The 22,889-nt window shown below is 37.1% G+C and overlaps 2 protein-coding genes, 1 long non-coding RNA gene and 1 pseudogene across 5 annotated transcripts; 2 read left to right on the forward strand and 2 right to left on the reverse strand.

The window, feature by feature from the left end:
- Positions 1–340: 340 nt before the first annotated feature.
- On the reverse strand, positions 341–889 carry LOC121744822. Its single transcript, XR_006038718.1, has 2 exons — positions 756–889; positions 341–620 (listed from the first exon to the last, which is right to left on the reverse strand). It is a non-coding gene; the product is annotated as an uncharacterized LOC121744822 (long non-coding RNA).
- On the forward strand, positions 768–8,246 carry LOC121744821 (annotated as a pseudogene).
- A 469-nt stretch (positions 8,247–8,715) lies between these two features.
- LOC121744820 (ER membrane protein complex subunit 2-like) lies at positions 8,716–13,470 on the forward strand. The gene is made up of 9 exons (XM_042138479.1): positions 8,716–9,070; positions 9,958–10,022; positions 10,292–10,340; positions 11,658–11,752; positions 11,889–11,974; positions 12,053–12,112; positions 12,267–12,348; positions 12,739–12,852; positions 12,978–13,470. The coding sequence occupies exons 1-9, from the start codon at positions 8,884–8,886 to the stop codon at positions 13,146–13,148; spliced, it is 909 nt and encodes a 302-aa protein (XP_041994413.1). The 5' UTR covers positions 8,716–8,883; the 3' UTR covers positions 13,149–13,470.
- A 309-nt stretch (positions 13,471–13,779) lies between these two features.
- LOC121745440 (phototropin-2-like) lies at positions 13,780–21,614 on the reverse strand. 3 transcript variants are annotated; one of them, XM_042139352.1, is made up of 24 exons: positions 21,474–21,614; positions 20,816–21,384; positions 20,455–20,637; positions 20,055–20,146; positions 19,747–19,984; positions 19,380–19,596; positions 19,101–19,171; positions 18,806–18,912; positions 18,657–18,706; positions 18,470–18,574; positions 18,264–18,323; positions 17,966–18,055; positions 17,776–17,852; positions 17,569–17,653; positions 17,287–17,367; positions 16,542–16,645; positions 15,979–16,028; positions 15,521–15,627; positions 15,016–15,135; positions 14,837–14,888; positions 14,628–14,740; positions 14,395–14,535; positions 14,188–14,297; positions 13,780–14,111 (listed from the first exon to the last, which is right to left on the reverse strand). In XM_042139352.1, the coding sequence occupies exons 2-23, from the start codon at positions 21,346–21,348 to the stop codon at positions 14,190–14,192; spliced, it is 2,784 nt and encodes a 927-aa protein (XP_041995286.1). In that variant the 5' UTR covers positions 21,349–21,384; positions 21,474–21,614; the 3' UTR covers positions 13,780–14,111; positions 14,188–14,189. The 3 variants fall into 3 exon arrangements, with proteins under 3 accessions (XP_041995286.1, XP_041995285.1, XP_041995284.1); XM_042139351.1 differs by having other exon boundaries at positions 13,780–14,106; positions 18,657–18,912; XM_042139350.1 differs by having other exon boundaries at positions 18,657–18,912.
- Positions 21,615–22,889: the final 1,275 nt, after the last annotated feature.

A 22,889-nucleotide genomic window follows, 5' to 3' on the forward strand; every position in this document is an offset into this window, starting at 1 on the left:
TTTTTCTTTCCGCTCTGGACCGAGAGTCTCTTATTCAATCTAGTCTAGACTCGTTTCGCTAGACTAAAAGAGTATTTGGTGAAGGCTCAACATTCCGTCTCGCCGCGCTCAACGAAAGAGAAGGTAAAATGTTTTGAAATGAGAAATGTTTATGCAATTGATGTTGGACGTGATAATGAATGGAGTATGGTTGATGGTGGTACGAGATGAGCAAATTTCGGGACGAAATTTCTGTTAAAGTGGATAGAATGTAACACCCGGACTTTTTATAGTACTTGGAACAACACCAAGCTACTACGAGGCAATTAATATATTGTCTAAACGAAAGGAAACGAACAAAAATAAGAACTTGGGCCGATCCAAATAAATATAAAGAAAGTCCAATGTTTTATTTTTACAATTTGGCTTTGGGCTTGATTTATTTACAACAAAATAAATCATTTTGGGCCTATGAACTTCAACAAATAAATAAAATGTGGGAGATAGATTTTGAGCCCAATTTCTTCAAAGAATTTCTTTTGCAAGCCCAAAATCCTTTTCTTCTTCCTTCTCCCTCTTGGCCGATACCCCTTCTATGGAGACTCTCCAATTTCAAACTTCTTCATCTTCCATCTTTAATTCTACAATCAAAGGTCACAAGTTAAATATCAGTTTTCCACATACACTTTCACACCGTCATCTCTAGCAAAGACAAAGTGAGAGAGAGAGCCAAGAGAGAAGGAGAGTAGAAGAGCTTTTGGTTTCCAAGTGTCTACCACTACAAGTCACGGATTCACGACAGAAAGCGAGAATTTGAAGAGCTGCCAAATTCTCAATTCAATTCCAGATGTGAAATTTAATCTGCCAAGTTCAAGGAGTCTCCCTTTTCAGCCTACAAACCTCACGGTCAAGTTCATAGCATAGAAGGTATAAATCCCTTCCCTTGTGATCTTTGTTATACATTGCATATCATCAACACATCAATCTCCCACACAAGTAACACCGATCAAACAAATCAATCATTCTCAAACAATCCAACACCCCCCCGTAATTAATCGAAAATGCGAAAAAGAACATAAGTTTGTAAAAGAGAACTTATCTCTCGGGGTTGTGTGGGGCTGTTCGGGTTGGGTTCGGGATGTTTCAGGGCTGTTTGGAGTTGTTCGGGGCTGCGCGGTGTCTGTTCGGGGCTGATTTGGAGTGTTTCGGGGGCAACCGAACAGAGCAGCGGCGGAGCGGCGACCGTCCTCCCTTCTCGCTGCAGCGGCGTTTTAGAAAAATAAAATTGCCCGACCGGGCGAAGTTTCTGGACTGAATAGTGCGTGACAGAATTCACCCGGTGACGCATAACGATTATGCGTCGTTCTTTGGTGACGCATAACGATTATGCGTCGTTCATTGGTGACGCATAATCATTATGCATCACTGGGCGAATGTCGTCACGCACTGTTGAGTCCAGAAACTTCGCCCGGTCGGGCAATTTTATTTTTCTAAAACGCCCGGTCGGGCGATTTTATGTAAATTTGTATCGAGTCCAGCCACTTCGCCCGGTGTGGTCGTATGTTGAAATTTGAACATTTTTGATGGGTTGAAACATGTTTCGGGCATATGTTGGTATTTGTTTATCAAAATCATAATACTTGTCGTAATAACAATCATAATAACTGTCATAATAAAAGCATAATGACTGTCGACAACATCTCACAAATGTTGAAACATACACATAGTAGCTATCACATCTCACAAATGTTGAAACATACACATAGTAGCTATCACATCTCACAAATGTTGATTAACAAATTACCGGATCTTATGGAGAAATCGCCGGAAATCGCCTGAAAACGCTGGAAATCGCCGAGAGAGGAAATGAAAGTGTGTGAAAGTGCGTTCTGTGAGCTGCGTCTGCCTGTAGGGGGTTAAAAGTCGCCTTAACGACGCATAACCATTATGCGTCGTTCTTTAATGACGCATAACCCTTATGCGTCGTTAAGCGATGCATAATCCTTAAAGAACGACGCATAAGGGTTGTGCGTTTCATTAAGAACGACGCACAACCATTATGCGTCACTCCCTCAATTAGAATGAATCTATTCTCCTTCATTAAATTGGAATTCCATTACTTTTTAAGCACAAAAGAAGAAAGACTTCTGCTTAATTCACATAAACATTGCATTTCTCCATTTTTTCTACCACGCAGTTATGTCAAAAAATATAGAAAATCCCTTACCAGTTTCGACATCAACATATGTACACAGCATTGTGTGTAATCTCAACAGATTACTTGGAATCATTCACTTCAATTCATTCATTTATCTTGCAGAATGACTTTATTACTTGGTCCTCCAGGCTGTGGGAAGACTACATTTTTGAAGGCTCTTTCATCAAATCTTAGCAGATCGCTCAAGGTGCCTTTATTTCCCCTCTTATTTCAAATTTATTTATTCCTAGTTCTGCATATAAAAGGAAAGGCATAATTATTAATTCATGTGTTGTAATATTGACTTGATTTTTAATTTATTGCAAAATTAATTTATTCTGGTTAACGGAATATTCCAAAAAGACATGATAAGTTTGTTTAAAGTCGAGCTACTATCATCATTTTATATTATCCATTTGATGTCAACTTAAATGATTCATACCTGAAGTTAGCATGTGACAGATGACAGGGGAGATTTCATACAATGGATATAATCTCCAAGACTTTGTAGTACAAAAAGTTTCTTCATATGTAGGCCAATATGATCAGCATATCCCCGAAATTACTGTAAGAGAAACACTAGATTTTTCAGGTCGTTGTCAGGGAATTGGAAATAGAGCAGCTTGGTGTGCAAAAGAACCTTAAAACTTTGTTGTCTTTTTGTGTATTCCAAAGTGATCTTCGGTGCTCTTGTTCGTTTAGAAATTTTGATGAAGCTCGCCAAAGGGGAGAAAGAGGAAAATATTGTTCCAGACCCTAACGTTGATACTTTCATGAAGGTATAATAATATTCTTTGCAATTTGGAATTCCATTAAGATATAACCTCTGAAATGCCGTATTACAGAAATTCAGAACCTGTAACAAGCACACTAGATTCCATTAAACTAAATCTCATGTATAGTAAATAATGAATGTGCAGGGAATTTCTGTGGAAGGAGAGAAGACAAGTCTTCAAACTGACTACATTCTGAAAGTAATTTTCATGCTAGCTCAATTATGGATGTCTTACTACAATGCCTTAAGCCTGTAGTTTGTATATTTTCCAGGTTCTTGGGCTTGACATCTGTGCTGACACGCTTGTTGGAGACGCCATGAGAAGAGGCATCTCAGGTGGTCAGAAGAAAAGACTCACACTAGGTAGCTTAATATGCAGATATATTTTGACTATCAGGCTTATATATCCCAAATCAATCAAAGGATTTTTCATCTTCAAATAGTTTACAGATGAGTTTAGGTAATTCAAGATGGTATTATGCAGGTGAGATGCTTGTTGGACCAACAAATGTTTTCTTTATGGATGAAATATCAAATGGTTTAGACAGCTCAATGGCATACCAGATTGTTTCTTTCCTTCAACAACTGTCATGCCACTGATGCTACAATAATTGTTTCACTTCTCCAGCCAGCTCCAGAAATCTATGATCTCTTTGATGACATCATCTTCATGGCTGAAGGAAAGATTGTCTATCAGGGACCACGAGATGAAGTTCTTGAGTTTTTCGACAGTTGTGGGTTCAAGTGTCCAGCAAGGAAAGAAGTGGCCTGTTTTCTTCAGGAGGCAAGTGCCCCATATCTGTTTCTTATCTTTGAAAGTGATAATATTAAAATATTTTGACTTGATTCTAGGTTATTGCTCCGAAAGATCAAGAGCAATACTGGTACAAATCTCGGGAAAAATACAACTATGTTTCAGCTCATATGTTCTCAAGGAAATTTAAGGAGTCTCGCCGCGGATGTAAGCTTACTGAGGAGCTATCTGCACCTTCCGACAAGTCCAAGAGTTAAAACGAATCCTTCAATTTTAATGCGTATTCACTTAAAAAATGGGATCTTTTTAGCACCTGCATGTCAAGAGAACTTCTTCTGATGAAAAGGAATTCCTTCATTTACGGATTCAAATCTGTTCAGGTATGCACAAAAGCGTATCATGGTTGGTATGCGTTTATATGTGCTTTTAACTTATATAGAAACATTGCTTGCTTTCAGCTGGTCATACTGGCATCTATTACAATGACAGTATTTTTGAGGACACAGATGAGTGTCGATCTTCTCCATGCGAATAGTTACATGGGAGCTCTGTTTTACTCTTTGATTATTCTAGTTGTCGATGGTATACCTGAGATCTCCATGACTATTGGAAGACTTGGAGTATTCTATAAACAGAGAAACTTGCATTTCTACCCTGCATGGGCATATGCAGTTCCAGCTACCATTCTCAAGATTCCATTCTCGTTATTAGAATCTGTGCTTTGGACATGCTTTACTTACCACACGATTGGCTATAGCCCGGAGGTTGGCAGGTGAATGATACTACATATTCCATACATCTCTACAATGAAGTCTTCATCTCATAAATCATCATCAATTACAGTGTTGGAATGGCTCTATGTTCTCGACTATTATTGTGTTTTGTTGATGTGTTAATAGGTTCTTCCGCCAAATGATGGTGTTCTTTGCTGTTCACTTTTCCTCTATATCATTGTTCCGTTTTGCGGCAGCAGTCTCCCAGACTGTGGTTGTATCTGCAGCAGCTACTAGTATAGTATTATTATTTATGTTTCTTCTAAGTGGCTTCATGATCCCAAAGTGTAAGTACTGATTCTATTTCTTTTGTAACTTTTTCTTGAAAAAAAGGATGCATGTAATCTATTTATGGTTTTATCTTGCAGCTTCCATGCCAATTTGGTTGAAGTGGGCATTTTGGATTTCCCCTTTATCATACGGGGAGATAGGCCTTTCTTTAAATGAATTTCTAGCTCCGAGATGGCAGAAGTTGAGCATTCATCTCTATTAGAATATTGTTAATGATTTTTTTGCTGGTAAATGTACAACAGAGTAGTTCTTGGACCATATGAGGAAAAATTGGAGTAATTGAGCTTATATTGTGAATTGTGGTTGATATTGTTTTTGTCTACTACATGCTTGCATACAGCAATTATCTGGTAATTCCACAATCGGACGTCGAACACTGGAAAATCATGGCTTAGATCACGATGGACATTTCTTTTGGATATCTCTTGGTGTCATGCTTTGCTTTGTACTCCTTTTCAACACTGGGTTCACACTGGCCTTGAGTCTCTTGAAACGTAAGAAAAAAAATAATTTTATTGTAGTCTGCATCAAAGTCCGAAATGGCTCACTAATCAAATCATACACATCTTGAACTGCACCAGCTCCTGGTTCTCGTGCTATTATTTCAATTGAGAAACTCTCTGCACTACGTGACAAAGAATTGGTCAGTGACGTCCGTTCACAGAAACAAGCTGGAATTTCTTCTGCAAGCTCTAGTGCTGAATCTCATAGAGGTCAGAAATTTCGCTTTAGTCTTTTCTTGTTCATGTGTGAATGATGATTGGAGACGTTAACCTATGTGACATTCTTTGTCATTTTTTCCCTTTTCCATTTATTGAGGATCCATTCATCATCGTATCACAGGCTGAGCTGTTTTACCGTTTGAACCACTAAGTATAGTGTTCCAAGATGTGCAATACTATGTAGAACCTCCTAAGGTAAGAGCTGCATTCCATGTAAAGTATATAAGCTAGTTAGATGGTTTATTCCATGAATGTTTTTATCAGGCAATGAAGAAGCACGAAGTCTCTCAGAAAAGACTTCAACTTCTTCGAAATATTACTGGTGCATTTAGACCTGGTGTCCTAACGGCACTCATGGGTGTCAGCGGAGCTGGAAAAACGACACTTCTTGACGTTCTTGCTGGTAGAAAAGCATGTGGAACTACAGAAGGGGTTATAAAAATTGGAGGCTATCCAAAAGTACAAAGCACATATTCTAGAATTTCAGCATATTGTGAACAAACTGATATACATTCTCCTCAAATCACCGTGGAAGAATCAGTCATTTTCTCTGCGTGGCTACGTCTTGATTCCCAGATTGACCCAAAGACAAAATCAGTATGAGCCACACTCTCATCAATTATTCTATTATGGTTACATTGGGTTGAGTTTTTCTTTTTTTTCTTTCTTTCATACAGGAGTTTGTAAAAGAAGTTCTGGAAACCATTGAGCTCGATGGAATCAAAGATGCACTGGTGGGCGTTGCAGGTGTTGATGGTCTTTCAACTGAGCAACGCAAACGGTTGACAATAGCTGTGGAACTTGTTGCTAACCCTTCAATCATCATTATGGATGAGCCTGCAACTGGTCTGGATGCCAGAGCAGCGGCAATTGTCATGCGTGCAGTCAAGAATGTAGCCGATACTGGGAGAACAATTGTTTGCACCATTCACCAACCAAGCATTGATATATTTGAAGCATTTCACGAGGTATCATTTGCAATATATATAATTTGCTGTATGTTTCCCATCACAAGGAAATGACATCTATACTCGATGCTACATAATGTGATTTTTGGATATACTTTATAACTTCAGTTATTGCTTCTCAAAGCTGGAGGGTGCATGATCTATTGTGGACCCATGGGACATTGCTCCTCTAAAGTGATTGAATATTTTGAGGTATATATCTTCTGATGTGTGTGCACTACTCTCTCTTTCTCTCTATCAATGTAATTCTCTTTAACTTTTGAATAGGGTATTTCTGGAGTGCCTAAAATAAAAGATGGATGCAATCCTGCGACGTGGATACTAGAGGTGACTTCTGCTTCGTCAGAAGCTGAACTTGGCATAGACTTTGGTCAAATTTATATCGGTTCTACTTTGCACGAGTGAGTCCTATATAGCCCTCGACATTTTCATCTTTGAGCTCTTCTTCACTAAGATTTCATCTGCAGCATTTGACATAAACACCTCAATTCATAATATTCTTATGTTTGCAATTTTGCATGGTTTATAGGGATAACAAAGAGCTTGTGAAGAGACTTGATGTGCCAGCTTCCGGCTCAAAAGATTTACATTTCCCTACGCGATACGCTCAAAATGGCTGGGGACAATTCACAACCTGTCTCTGGAAGCAGCACTGGGTCTTACTGGAGAAGTCCATCGTACAACTTGCATCGAACAATTTATATGCTTAATGCAGCTTTTCTGTTTGGATTCCTGTTTTGGGGTCAAGGCAAGAAATTGTAAGTATATGAATTACGCCCATGTATAACTCGTATCAACCATCAAGTATGCGCAATTTTTTCACTAGTGCTTCTTTTAGTTCTAATATGTTGCTATTTCAATTAACAGACATGATCAGCAGAGTCTTCTGACTCTGCTTGGTTCAACATATTGCTCCATAATATTTTTGTGGGATACAAAATTGTCAGTCGGTATTGCCATATATTAACAGAGAACGAACTGTGTTGTACAGAGAGAGGTTCGCTGGAATGTATGGTTTGTGGGCATATTCAGCTGCTCAGGTAAAGGAATTCAAACGAAACTTAATAGAACTAACTATGTTAACTATTTTATGTATGAGTTGAGAGAAGTGGCTGGCTTGATATTGTAGGTCATCGTAGAGATCCCATACGTCTTCGTTCAAGTACTTGTATTCACAGTGATCACATATCCTTTGATTGGATACCAGTTTTCAGCATACAAGGTCTTTGTATATTTCTACTACATGTTTTGTACGCTACTGTCCTACACATATCTTGGGATGCTGTTGATTGCAATCACTCCGAGCTTTCCGGTGGCAGCCACTCTACAGTCGGCCTTCTACACTACATTCAACTTGTTTACTGGCTTCTTTATTCCTCGCCCGGTAAGTATCACATTTCTTTATTTTTTGGAACTTGGAATATATATGTTGATGGAATTGTGTTGTTGATTTGGCAGCAAATTCCCAAGTGGTGGATATGGTTATACTATGTGGTTCCGACATCATGGTCGTTGAAGGGAGTTGTTACGTCTCAATACGGAGACGTGGGGAAGGAGATTGCAGTATTCGGAGAGAGGAAGACGGTGGCCGGATTTCTCACTCAATATTTTGGATTTCAGCATAACATGTTACCTTTGGTTATTCTAGCCTTGACTTGTTATCCTATTCTCTTTGCTTTTCTCTTTGCTTATTGCATTAGGAAGTTTAACTACCAAAGAAGGTGAGGAGAAGATCCGTGTCATGTTTTATTTTATTTGAAATGGGTTTTAATGCATAATTTGAAAAATATGAGATAGATAGAAACAAGTATTACAACTGTGTTAAATTTTACAAATGATTCTAACTAATTACACATACTGATAAATTTAACCATTGAATGATGGATACCGTCTAGTTTAATTAACAACCTCTCATTGAAAGGTATTTAAATATTTAATCTTATTTAATTATTATGCAAACTATATAGAAATATTTATAATTAGCCAATATATCTTATATCACCAAAACCACTACTTCACACAATTATAAATTTAACCACTAAATGATGGATATTGGACAGCGTCTACTTTAAATTAACAGCCTTTTAGTGAAAGGTATATAATCTAATTTAATTATTACGCGAATTATATAGAAATATTCATAATTAGCCAATATATCTTTTACCTCCATTATCCATACCTACTTGAAAACATAAAAACAACTTAGAAAGTAATGATTTATTATTTTAAAATTAAATGTAATTACGCTTTACTTTGTTTACATTAGTCATTAGGTAAAGATTTATGATTAAAAAGCGATTGAATGAATTCTAGTTAGATTCAATCGACTACCCAAAGCAAAGATTAAATTTTGTTTTTGGGTTTCACCGGCGCTGCTCCAACTTTGCTCGTCACCACACACATCAAAGCTCAAAGAGTGTGAAGATGGTGAGCAAAACAGAGGAAGAACAACTGATTAGATTGGAGAACCAAGTGGAGAACGGCGGTGGCGGCGCGTGGGAGTACCTCTGCCTCGTCAGGAAGCTCAAGCTCCGCCGCTCCGACAGAGTCTTCAAGTACGGCTCCGCCATTCTCAGCGACCCTAAGAAGCGATCTGCACTTGGCCCAGAAGGTGATTGTTCTCTCACTCATTAAAGATCGAGTTTTTGGGTTTAGATTGAACGTGCGTGTGTTGGATCTGAAATTTTGATTGTGAATTTGTCATCGTGTCTGTACTTCTTTCTATCCTTTTTAGCTGTGTGTGTGCCAAAATTGGGTTATAGTTATCACTCAATCGAGAAAGTGGGTTTACGTCTGAAACTACTATTTTTTGAAGAGATTCTTTTTAGGGGGTTTTGTGCTTAATTAACTTGGATATTGAGAGTTTGCCTCCTTGCACTTCTTTTGTGGGAGTGAAGTTATATTTCTTGTGCTATCAGTTCATTCATCAATGTATCTTTTCTTTCTGGCATTGTTTTTCACACAGAAAAACATGGGTGCCAAGGGATTTCAGTTCGATGTGAAATGCTTACTTTTCATTTGTGGTGGGGAAGATGCGCACTTAATTGAATGTTTAAGAGCTGACGATGTCACAAATTTTTATTTTCGTCATGTATTGCTTAATAGATTTGTGGTTGAGCTGTTACTTTAAGGCAATCACATTATTAAGCACCTTTCCCGCCATTTTGTCACCGTTCGCTATGTTTGTAAGTACAATTCTGTAATTTTTTTGTACTCCCCTGGATAGTCCTTGGTGGTCTTTTCATGCTTCTCGACTGGTGTAGAGAATTAATCAATACAGACCTTTGAACAGGCTGGTGACATGTGCAGCCAGTTAATTATTGTGCAAATCTTGGCTTCCTTTTTGGATATTATGTGTTTCATTATGATCTTAAATGACATATCTTATGTGTTTAATAATGCCAATGAATATTGCTTGGTTTAAGATACAGTGTAACCCTTTGCTTTATTTATTTTTCATTGTTAGATTGACAATTTCCTCCCTTATTATTAATATAGAGTGGACTTTATATGAGCAAGTTGCTATTGCTGCGATGGACTGCCAGCGTCTTGATGTGGCAAAGGTATATGTTTAATCTGAAGTAAAAAATTAGTATATTCTAAACTAATGTCTTCTGTTTCTCTTAATGATTCTAAAAATTTGAGCTTGATACTTTATTGGTCTGAGGCTTATAATATAGCTAGCAGAGCATGCAATACCTTAGTTTGGGCTTCAAACATAACCTGTCTTTCCATATCCGGAACTGTGAAGTATTTTTTGAAGTATTTCTGTTTGATGATCTTACAGTTCTTGATGCATCCTTCATACTATTTGAACGGATTTTTTTTGTAGGAATATATCAAGATCTTGCAGGGGAAGTTTCGTGAGAGTAAACGAGTTGGTGAGTTTATCTAATAGATAGGAGTATATTCTTTTTGGCGATTTAAAAGATAATATATTCTGTAATTATGAAAACTCCACCATCTTTTCCAAACTTAAGGTCTGCAGCTAAAGTTTTACTTTCATGTTGATTTATTGCTCTATTGAATTCCAAATTAAATTGTGGAATCTGTATATTTATCATTGTATATACTTTCTTTGTCCACTTATGATTCCGACATCAGTTTTGTGAACACGCACCAGTTTAGAAACAAACAGGTAAGTGGTTTTTGTTTTAGCTGTTTGATGAGGGTAAGTATACTTACAACAGTGTTCAGTATACAAACTAGGTCTTGCACAGCTGCACTGTGGAAAACCTCAACTTGGAGCAGAAGTATAGTCATATATAAAGCAATCCACTATTGCCGTTTGCTGGTTAAGAGTATTTAGTTGGTGATATTGTTATGATTCCGTATCTTAGTGAATGCCTGAATGGTGGTGCTGGCAGAAGTAATAAAAAGCCATAACCAGGGACATATTTCAATCATATGATATTTAAGTAACACAAGGAGAAAATATGAGGAACAATAAAGGGAGCTTCTATGATCTGGTAGTCTGGTACAAGATATGTGAGAGCTCAGTAATAAAAACAGGGCAAAGAAAATATTCAACCCTGAAAATGTGAATAAATAGGTCTGTAGGTGCTAGAAAATAGAGATAAAATATTTCTAGTTTGAATCTGTAGCTGCTGAAATTTGTCAATGTTTCACTTTTCCCTTGTTTTATTTTAATAGTGAATCTGTTCTGTAGCATATATCCAAGCTCAAACACTTTTGGTATTATTTTCACTAGTAAGCCAAATGATTACTCGCCCTTCATTTTTTTATTAGAAACTTTTGAACTTATGGGTGTCTATCACACATGTTTTTCATTGTCGATTATGAGTTTGATTTTTCTATTGTTGAACTGTAAATCTTCTCTTTCAGAAGCTCTTTGAAATAACTTTGTGTCTTTTGTCAACATGTTGAATGTTTATTGGTAATTACGTCCTGGTTTCCTCCAGTCTATCTCTGAATTTTAAACAGAGTACATTTATTGTAGCCCAGTCACAAATATTAGGATGTGTGTGGTTTTCTAGAAAATATCTTGGTCTTATGACTATTAGGAAAACTACAAAGACTTCCGAAGATGTTAATTGACCACTGGCTTGAGATTTATTATGGGCAATTTGGGTGGTGGTCATCTCTATATTCTTCCCACCTTTCCAGTTGGTGGTGCTTATATTCCTCAAGTTCTTTGCATCCTGTATATTTAATACCATTTGCATTTGCATCTGCAGGAAGGCTGGAAGCAATATTGCTTGAAGCCAAAGGTCTATGGGCAGAAGCTGAAAAGGCCTACTCCAGCCTTTTAGAAGATAATCAATTTGATCAGGTGCACGGAGAAATTGATTTTCCACTTATTGCATAAGTTCCATGATCTATATCGAAACTATAATTGCATTTGTATGCATTAAAAAATGGAAGAGTTACATGGATATCCAAACATGATCATGAAATTAAATACTCAGGTGATACACAAAAGAAGGGTAGCAATGGCTAAGGCACAAGGAAATCTTTCAGGAGCAATTGAGTGGTTGAACAAGTATCTTGAAATGTAAGAGAATCAAATTGAACTGTTTCTTGAGCATGAAGAATTTTCTAGTAGTTTAATTGACTTTTGCTGGTTTTTCAGATTCATGGCAGATCATGATGCATGGAGAGAACTAGCAGAAATATATGTTTCTCTTCAAATGTGGGTATCTCTTTCTCTGTCAATTTATTTACCTAATTGAGAGTTGATGCAATTGAGCATGGTTGATCTTGTAGATAAGTTGCTAGATAGTATTATATCGATGTTACAATTGGTCTACTTTCTAAAACTCACTCATTCCTCTGTCAATGATTAGGTATAAGCAAGCTGCCTTCTGTTATGAGGAGCTGCTCTTATCTCACCCAACTATTCCACTATACCACCTTTCCTATGCTGATGTAAGTAGCTTAAAATGAACTCTGTTTTTCAGCTGATGTAAGTGGAAGGCTAAATCTCTGTGTCTCATAGAAATGGTTTCATCTGCTACTAGTTATCTTTTTCTTTGAGGCATACATGTATAGAGCTTGTTACTTAATAGTGATTTTCTACCCCAAAAAATTCTACCTTTATTGTTGTTTACATTTCATAAAAATTATTTGTATCATAATACTTTTATTCCAGGCTTTGATGCCCTCGTGAATACCATTTTCTTCTTATTCTATTTGAATACATGTAGCTTTATCCAGATTTATTACAAAGGAAATCATGATTCTTGTTTCATTTTTATGCAACTAAAGCCCTGTTACAGAATCAGGTAAATTTTTCTTGTTATATGTTTCTGATTCTAGGTGCTCTACACACTTGGAGGAGTTGAAAATCTTCACGCGGCAAAGAAATATTATGCAGCAACTATAGATCTAACTGGTGGCAAGAATAACCGGGCTCTTTTCGGCATATGCCTGGTCTGTCTCTATCGCAATTCATCTGGTTTATGGTTTTGAAGTGTGTGCGTGGTTTCTAAGAATGCTAATAATCATTTTTAATCCTTAAGCTTGTCGTTTAACTGAATGTAATGTTCCTGTACCAGTGTGCTTCAGCTCTTGCACAGTTGACTAGAGGTCGTAACAAGGATGATAAAGAGAACTCGGAACTGCAGTCTCTCTCAGCAGAAGCATTGGAGAAAGCCTATAAGCAGCAATCCCCTACCAAAGTTTCAGTCCTGAGTTCTGCCCTGAGAAGCTTGAAAGTCTCGTCATGATCCATAACTCAGTGATAGCTCGATGCCTCAATGAAAGGTCATACTGTGCCTCAGGATCGGTATATTGAAAACGTTATTGTTCAGCCTGCTGCTTACGCTTGAGCGACGAAATTTTTAAATTTGAGCAAATTTGATTGAATATAATTGTTGACTATACTAGAGGATTATAACTGATTCCATGTAAGATTCAGTCCTGTTAGCTCACCAAACCCTGAATAAGTTAACATGTTTTATTTATTTTTTTCCTCCAAGTATTTTTGTATTGGAATTTCTGGTAATCGTTTTCTACTTTTGGAATAGACGAAGCATCGTCTTTTTTTAATATAAAGTTGAGGTATTGAGTTTTGGATAGTAATTCAGTTTCTTTATTCTTATTATACAAGAAAAGAAAATCTACTAAACCCTAAATCCCAGATTTTGTGAGAGATGTGTGTACCATAATAAAATTTGGGACATTACAATTTATTATGATCGGTTAGTTAAAATCTCGTCACAATAGTTGTGATACTATTAGTTTTTTTTTTCCTATCAGAACCCAACTTCTATCAGACCCATTCATATTTGTTTTTGATGATAGAACAGAGGATTATTTGATGTTTGAAAACTGAAATAAAAAGAGGGGATAATCATATCACACAAAACAGAGTTATTCTTGAGGTACTGTAAAATATATACAGATAGCTACAAGAGTTGCATAATCATTATACAAAACATACCTTTATTCAGAGGTAGAAGTGGATGGAAAGAGTGCATGGTAAAAACTCACTAGATACAAACAATCAAAACACAGTGACAACTGATGGAAATGACTATATTAACTGAAACCATCAAATTGCTTGATTTAAAAGTGGTTAAGCTTGAATCCACTGTAGTCTGATTCTCTTATGTGTTTTCCTGTACAACATGCTTCCTCTGTCCTCTGTCTCCCGCTCCAGACGAAATAGATCTCGTCGTGATACTATACTGCGGGAAAGGGTAGTGAACAAAGAATGCTACTACATCTTAACAAAGAATTCAATGCTTGAAACTGTGAGCTCACCTCTAGAACATTTCCATAGGATGTACGAGAACTCCCTCGTCTGTCCAGTTTACATCTTTGGCATCTTCTTTCACAATTACCTCAAGAGGTGCATCGAGCGGTGGGGGGATCTGCAGAAAGAAACCAACACAAGTTGTGTTCAGCTATAAGGTTTTGAGTAAACCTCGTGCACTGACATTAGAGAAAGGAAGGTCTGAGAGTGGTTACCGTGCAACGGATGAGAGGCCAATTTATTCCTTTGAAGAAAGGGTGTTCCTTGATCTCATTTGCACCGCCATTTGATCCTAGACGACTTGATGGATCTCGATTCAATAGTGCATGAATCAATTGCCTTGCTGGAAGAGTAACCTGAAATTGATCAAAAGCGGCTATTCTTAGTCTTCCCGATGAATCAGCCTTTGTGGTGATCATGATTGCCAGGATTATACAGTATGATTTACCTGAATGCTACTTGGGAAGGTGAGATCCTTGTGCAGGACATTGGCAAAGGTTTTCTGCCTGTTCTTCCCCCTAAACGGTGTACGCCCATAAAGCATTTCATACAACAATATACCTGAGTTTTGAGATTCAAAGGTCATGAAACTAAATCTTTAGTGCTAACCAAGATAAAAGAGACTATGAGAATGTGATAATCATTCATGAAACTTACCAAGAGCCCACCAATCGATGGCACTACTATGGCCTTCACCAGTAATGATTTCCTGTAAGCAAGTCACGAATAGAAACTATTACGTACATATCGGGAGCATCATTTTTAAAATAGGCAATAAAGATCCCCAAATTAATAGAAACAAAACACAATACAAGTATCAATGATCACTGTCATACTGGTGCAATGTATTCTTCAGTTCCGACAAAAGAATTTGACTGTGCGTTTGGTTCTGCGAAAAAAATAGGAGGTGGCTGACTCCTCTTTCTTCTTTTCTTTAGTAGAGGAGGCTTAATAACCTGAAAGAGTAACATCACTATTAATAGCATACCAAACTTGAATTTTGTCTTAGAATCTGACCACAATGGGATTTATAGATTAGGACACTTAGCCAAGAATTTATTTGTTACTTGAAAACTATATCTACTTGTGTTTTAAGCATCTAAGAAATGGTTACAGATTTTGTTCAATGAGAGTGGTAAATCGATGTTTATGATTCATCTCCAAAAAAGGGACATCAAGAGGGCTATATTAATCTATGTGATAAAAGTTCTTGAGAGTGTTCTTGTTAATACAAAATCAAGCATTTCAAAGTAGAAGAAGCTCAAGCGTCAGTTAAAGTAAAAAAAAAAGTTATTTTCTGACTGGAATGAAACCATAATCAGGAAAGCAGATATCACATACTTGAGGTCTACAAGGTGTTTTTAGTGACAGATCAAAGTCAGCTAACACAATATGCCCATCCTTTTGAAGAAGAATATTTTCTGGTTTCAAGTCCCGGTAGATAATTCCTGTAACAAGACAACAAAGAACACATCAACAAAACATATTGCTCAAATATTCATTAAGGAGAGAATATGCATCTGGATGAACAACTTCTGATCTAGTTACATAAACTGAAATTTGGAATAAATTTAGATATCTTATACTTTGAGATATGTTTCAACAAAATCCACTAGGAAATATAGCATAATACGACAATGTAGACTCATGAAAATTTGCAGCTTTTATGAATATTAACATGACCACAGAACTTAGAAAGAGGAACTTGGAACTGCAACATACTATATACGATGGCAGCTGCATGAAGGTGTATACATCAAGAGTATGGTTTTCCTAGTAACTTAGACAATGTGAAGTACCTAGACAATGAAGATATTCCAAACCAATGAAGACTTCAGCTGCATAAAACCTACAAAATAATGACATACCAAGACATTTATTTGAAGCATGTTAAGAGAACAGAACATAATGCATCAATACTGTTAAATATGAAACCAAACCAAAATGTCAGTGATGGGTAAATCACACACTATTGCAGCTTCTCAAATATTACATCCAAGCATTTCCTAAACTTCATCGTGGTCTATATGTCTGCACGGTTAGCCAATACGTATCACAATTGTTATCCATGTAATCACTTCCCCCTCTCATTTTCATGGAGAGAACTGTCATGTTAATGAGTGCAACTCTTCATTATAATTTTGCATTCAATGTGGAAATGTGCAATTTAAGCATTGCATTTAACACCAGGACTATTTGAGATTTATGTTCACTGAACCCACTACACGGCTGCAAAGAAGTGCAGTGCTTTTGCATATGGACATGAATCTGCAGTCTGCACTTGCATGCATTTGGTTCTGTATATAAATATGCCAGGAGAATAACCTTAATTTTCTATAATAATCGGGTTTAGCAAAATCACCTGGCTGAGTCCTCTCTAAACATTTTCAATGGCTGTTTGTCAAGCAATACAAATAACTCTCCCCCAGGACAAAAATCTGTTATCAAGCAAACATGCGTAGGGGTCTGGACACAAATTAATACATGTCAGAACATGAAAAAATTGAACCAGTAATATTCATGAAAAATCGGATACAATAATATAGTTAGACTGGAGAATGAGTGAATCATGTCATGCTTTAGAAAAGTGTTATCAAGGTTCGTGAAATCTAAATGTATATTATCTTTTCAAGTACATCCACTGTTCACAAACTCTTAATTAGATAGTGTCAGATCTTGAATACTATTTTTTCCATAACGGAAACAAACATTGTCTTCAAGATAAGTCAAGGTTATGTGTCCTTTGAGGCAAGTATTCAATTTTTACGTATAAGTATGACAAATGGAAAACGATGAATTAGCTTACTTAAGCCTGGACAAGATGAAAAATAAATTAAGTACTCACAGTTTCAAGAAAAATTGTAAACAAAAGCACAATTTAACAGGGAAAGGTATTTCACTTCGCTGGAATTTTAGTCTTAATGTTGCCCAGTGATTCATATTGCAAAAGCATGTAACTCGTGCCTTTGTTTGTAGTTTTTGAAACATAATGAAATTTTAGTAAGAGGCTGGAATTCAAACTTTTATTAGCCTTTTCTTATAGTATCATATTGTGAGAGCATCTAAAATCTGTCACTTTGCCTGCTGACTGAGTTAAAAATGAGAACCTGAAAAGAGCAGTACAGCGCGGGAAGAAATGGATGATCCAGGAGTGAGATAATTTCTCTTTCAATGCATGCACGGTGAACCTGCAAAATTGTTTTAGCTCCTCATTCTAACTTGGAGATATCGAGAGAACTAACACATATTATGAACGTTACTGTGTACGTTGTGGTCCTATTTCAACTACTTCGATGAACTTTTATCTTTTATCCCTTGCATGAAAGGCTAAACGATCAATAGGGATTTTGTAGCGTTGTGTGGATTAATTTGATTCACTACCAGCATACCTTGTTACGATTTAGCATCATGGATTTATCCATAGCTTTCATGGCAAACAGTTGACCAGTGCCAATCAGTTCCACCAAATGAACACTGCAAGAAACACTCATAAGAAGGTACATAATTACCATTTTCACAAATAAACTTATCATTTGTGGAAACATAGAGTATGTATATGTGTCAAGATCCAAATTTACTGTTCATAGGGAGTATACCTGCCAGTATCTCCACATCCCAGCGGACGTATTGGCTTGAAATGATTTAATCCAATATTTTCACCATTTTCAGTAACCTACCAGGAAAGAATGACGTGACATAAGATGCATGAAGTTATGCATTAAAAGAGTTCACTTGAAAAGCTTTGCTATTAAAGGATACTTTAACAGAATATATTCCATATAATACCTTTTTTATTGCCGTCCACGCAACACTATCCCTTCTGTGGGGTTTGGCCCGCACCGGTTGAGAATGTAAAGCCCACAGGTCCTCTGGTGTCTGAGCATGAAACATGTTCTTTGTATCAGAAAAATGAGATTGACACCTCAAAGTATTACAAGAACGGTCACCGATGATCATAACACGTAAAAGCAGTTCCAAATTCTGACCATATCTCACGCACCCACAAAGAATCTGATCAAACAAGTTCATGTTCAACATGAAAGTATTTGACGCAGATTAGGATAAAGAGGAAGGAATACCTTACCGAGTTGGCATCAGGAAGTTCCCGAACAGCTTCATCGACATTTTCTGCTGTAGCTTTAACCTGGTGAAGAAGCTTTAGCATGTGAGCTTCTAACGGTCGAGTAATCACTCTTCCTTGGATTTGATGATAAACCATCAATTAGATGCCCCAGCACAAACTATCCTAACTTAAAAGAATAAGTAAGAAGATGGTCACAATAGCAATACCAATTTAGCACTCTGTTGTTCTGTTCTCTCAGAGAGGCGGTTCCTCAGAGGTTCCATATGATCGCTGCCATCTAGTTGCACACCAATAAAGTATTGTAGTTCACCCTGTTAGATAAAAAAATGCAATTGGTTATCAATCAACTGAAATACCTTTTGAAAAAAGTAGTAAAACATAAGAAGCTGCTACCTTCTGATCTTTCATAGGCTGCAAGTGAAATAAGTTCCAGAATTTCTTCCCTGAAATTTGTTTTTTATAAGAGAGGCATTCAGTTTCGAGAACAAACATTAGTTCCTCTTTATATTTGTACGTAAAGGATATCGAAAGCCATAAGTTACCACTCTTTGTGTAATTAATCAACTGGACAGTAATTTCTCTTTGTTCCTTGATGGCATCCCTTATCTTTTGCACAGTAGCTTGGTCGGTTTCTGGTCCCTGAACAAACCTGGATATGTTTCAACCATGTTTAATTCTGCTAGAGCCACTTTTACTTGATAAAAACATGACAAGTTAAAGGAATGGATAGAACAAGAAAGAACTCTCTTATAATTCATGTATAATTCAAAGTTCCAATGAGGATGATGTGTTTTGAGTATGTTTCGAACTATAATGATGCATACGTTAAATTAATACCTGCAATTCCTCCCCAAAATTTCTTCACGGGTGAACTCTGTTAGTTCAAGAAAGCTGTCTGATGCAAATATCTGAAGGAGAAGGAGACATATCATGAATCACTCATTAAAGAAAGAGAAAATTGAAAGTGAATCAATGCAATGCAGCAATAGATAGAAATGGAAAAGATAAGTCTGGAGTGGTCATATAATCCATACAGATGCTATCAATATGCCTAAACAAACTGAATACAATAAATATGAGGTTTAAGCAACACTTGTAGCGTATAATTTTTCTTACGATAGGATTGTCAGGAAGTCTAGGATCAGTTATCACAAAATTCTTCTCTATGCGTTCTAAAGTTGTTGCCAAGTCAATGCCCTGACGTATATCTCTCTCTCTTTCAGTTCGTCCCCAACTCGGTGTACGTTCAAGATCATTAACCATTAGGATCTCTGGCTCAATATCTGGCTGATTTTCAATCATTCCTGCATTACTTGAAGTCCTCCCTTTGTTACTGCATGCGAACACCAGAGTTTAACGAATTGATTGCAATCTGATGCAGTGAAAGGACCGAAAATCTTCCTCTTAGTAGGATGTAGTGCTTAACAAAATCCCATTTCACCTAGAAAGAAACAAGCTGAAACACAGATACAAGCATGCTCACCCCAGCAAGGAAACGCGTGTGGACTTTCTGGACTTGTTTGTCTCCTGATGAGAACCAGAACGAGTCAAGCTGCTCTTTCCACCCAGTTCAGGGGTACGTCTTCCTGGGGTGCTTTTGGTGTCACTTTCAGCTATTACAGGAAGCATGTAATCCAGATTTGACGCTATTTGCAACTTTGGATCCTTCACGGTTTGTACAACTTCTGTGATGGAACCTAAAGCCTCTTCCTTTTGACGAACTGAAGCAATCAATAAAGTGAGGTTCCGTAAGCAAGTCTGTTATGTAAAGAAAGCACAAAATGCGGTTACCATCATAACGAATTAATGACTTTGGTAATCCATTTGGACGTAGTGATTTATCATTCACTCCTTCCGTGTACTTGCTGACCTCGACCTGCATTCTGCAAAAGAAATTGTTGTCCTGTTAGCCATAATAAGGACTAACTAGAGGATGCAGTTGCAACAACACATAATTAGTCCATTGTATTCACACAATCCCTAATAAAGAATTTTTTCTAAGATATCATCAAAGCAAGATACCAACATCACAATGATTTTACAACTGACCTAAACCATTTTTCTATGACATTATCATGATTTTGAGAGTATCCTATCATTTTATTTGAGAGCAAAGGATACTCTCTACATAAGGATTTGATTGTTTAAAGTACAGCCAACGTATCAGACTATAGCAGTTAATAAAGTATACCCAATGAACTTGATAGTTTTTCCTTTATCATCTTTGATTGGAGTGACTGTCAACAGATTCCAGAAGGGAGTGCCATCCTTTTTGTAGTTCAAAAGCCTCCCACAATAGCTTGATCCATTTCTAGTTGCATCTGTTATCTTGGACACCTCATCCTGGTCCGTATCCGGGCCCTGCAGGAAGCGGCTGAAACAAACAACTGTAACCTCCTCTAAACCTTTTCCAAATATAAATTTGTTTTAGATGGCCCTATGTTGTGATATACAAACAATTCATTTTTTCTCCTTTTTTTCCCCTCAATTCCCATTACACAATTTTTGAACTTGTAGTCTAAGGTAGTGAAACTAATGCAGTGAGCTCTCACCAATTCTTTCCAATAACCTCCTTTGAAGAGTAGCCAGTCATTGTTAAGAATCCACTGCTAGCATACACAATGGGGCAATCCGGCTTTGTTGCATCAGAGACAACAAATGTCTGCTGCAGAGTGGCCAAAGCATCCTTGAGATCCTGAGACACCCTCGGATGCTCAGACCCAAGCACAGAGTCCCCGGATGACCGTGCTGATCCAGTAGGTCTCTCGGATGAGTTCCTAGCCCTGTCTCCTTCTCCGGAGCCAATAGGGATGGCATGAAAGCTACCTTCACCCACACCTGTCTTAACCATGAGTCCCCACTCGGCAGTTCTTTTAGCTATCCTTTTTGCTTCCTTGTCATTCTCCCCTTCTCTCACGGAATCCCCATGACCAGAATTCGTAGGCTGGGACTGAAATGCCATCCATTTATCTCGCACAGGGGGTTCCCCCCGCATTGGAATCACCTGAATATCACTTCCCTGGCTCCTAGTAACGTCACTACGGCGCGCAGAAGGCTGAAACACATCTACCGATCTCCTCTCCATTTCCAACTTTACAGGCAATCAGCCAGAAATCATCACCTATACATTGCAGACAAAACAGTTAAGTGTTGCATTTCATAATATAAGAAACATGTGGAAGAGATATAGATTAAGCAGAAGTAGCATACTGATTTGGATAGAGCGTCAAATGATTATGATTTGTGTTGTAGGTGATCAAAAACAACATGGGAAAAACAAAAGAGAAGCGTAGAAGCGAAGCAGCATGCAATGCAATGAAGTAGTAGTTGTGAAATGGGAGGGAAAAGATAAGTGGAAAGATATGGTGCACAGAAATGCAGGAATATACGTGGACATGCATGTGTTCGTACCATCTCTCATTATTCCTTCTCTTCGACTGCGACTTTGGAGCCCAGTTAACTACTACATCTATTTTTAATTACTTAATTTTGTGAAATTTAGATGCGTTTGGTTAGGAGCATCGTGCTTAAAATAATGAGTGCAATTCAATCTAGCGGTCGATAACATTTTCGTTTCCTTATCATTTTCTTTTTTATTAAACTAAAAAATCATGTCCTTTATGCTTCCACAAGATTTCAATATGACATCTGGTAAAACACCTCAATTCCGGGACCAAACATGGCTAAGATATTTAAAACCATTAAAAAAATATTCCATTTATCCATCACTAATCTACTCATTTTATCGTTTTCGTTCATCCATCAATAAATGTTTCATTTACTTTTATACTAATAGATCTCACATTTCACTAACTTTTTATTACATCTCACTAACTTTTTATTACATCTCTTAAAATCTCATTGTCAAATTAAACTGAGCCTATTATTCGTGAACAGATGGAGTAACTAATTTGACTTTGTTCGATTTCGAATTATTCAGATTCAATCTGATCTTCTGTTCTAATTTTCTAAATTAAATGACATCATGGCCGAGTAACTCTTAGCATTTTTTTTGTGAAAAAGGGATTACTGGCAATGATTATCAATCAAATCTTAAAGATCGTGTACCTTTTACTTCAATTAGTGATATTAATGATTGGGATCCTTCAAAACGGTTATTTTTGTAAATCAATTATATTCAAACAGAGAGAAAAAGAATTTACTATTAAATCATTCCTGATAATAAAACAAGTAGTACTCCATAAAATACGACCTGAAATATGGTGGCTGATGGGTGGACGAATTTTTGATGGTAGTGAATGCGGGTAAAAAATATAGATCACGACACAGGGAATTACGTGGTTCGATTTACTGAGGTAAATCTACGTCCACGGGAAGAAAGGAGGGCAAGATTGTATTGCTTGATCTGGTTTTCAGCTTACAAATACAGACTTGCTATATGATATTTGATGTCTAGAGCGCTCTCTCTTAGTCTATCTGATCTAAGTTCTATTCATACATTGAACTAAGATCGTGGCTTGCATCACCACTAACTAGGTCGTGGCTTACATCATCACTAATTAGGTCGTGGCTTACATCACCACTAATTAGGTCGTGGCTTACATCACCACTAATTAGGTCGTGGCTTACATCATCAGTAATTAGGTCGTGGATGTCGTGGAGGTC

This window comes from Salvia splendens, chromosome 8 (assembly GCF_004379255.2).
Source record: "Salvia splendens isolate huo1 chromosome 8, SspV2, whole genome shotgun sequence".
In the NCBI taxonomy this organism is placed as follows: domain Eukaryota; kingdom Viridiplantae; phylum Streptophyta; class Magnoliopsida; order Lamiales; family Lamiaceae; genus Salvia; species Salvia splendens.

Excerpts from the sequence above, each read along its gene's own strand:
- LOC121744820 (XM_042138479.1), top strand. The coding sequence starts at position 8,884 with ATGGTGAGCAAAACAGAGGAAGAACAACTGATTAGATTGGAGAACCAA. Across the intron at positions 12,113-12,266 it reads ATATATGTTTCTCTTCAAAT|GTATAAGCAAGCTGCCTTCT; the intron begins GTGGGTATCTCT and ends GTCAATGATTAG. Across the intron at positions 12,853-12,977 it reads CTCTTTTCGGCATATGCCTG|TGTGCTTCAGCTCTTGCACA; the intron begins GTCTGTCTCTAT and ends TTCCTGTACCAG.
- LOC121745440 (XM_042139351.1), bottom strand. The coding sequence starts at position 21,348 with ATGGAGAGGAGATCGGTAGATGTGTTTCAGCCTTCTGCGCGCCGTAGT. Across the intron at positions 18,913-19,100 it reads ATTTTGGGGAGGAATTGCAG|GTTTGTTCAGGGACCAGAAA; the intron begins GTATTAATTTAA and ends AAACATATCCAG. Across the intron at positions 18,056-18,263 it reads AACTTCCTGATGCCAACTCG|ACACCAGAGGACCTGTGGGC; the intron begins GTAAGGTATTCC and ends TTTCATGCTCAG.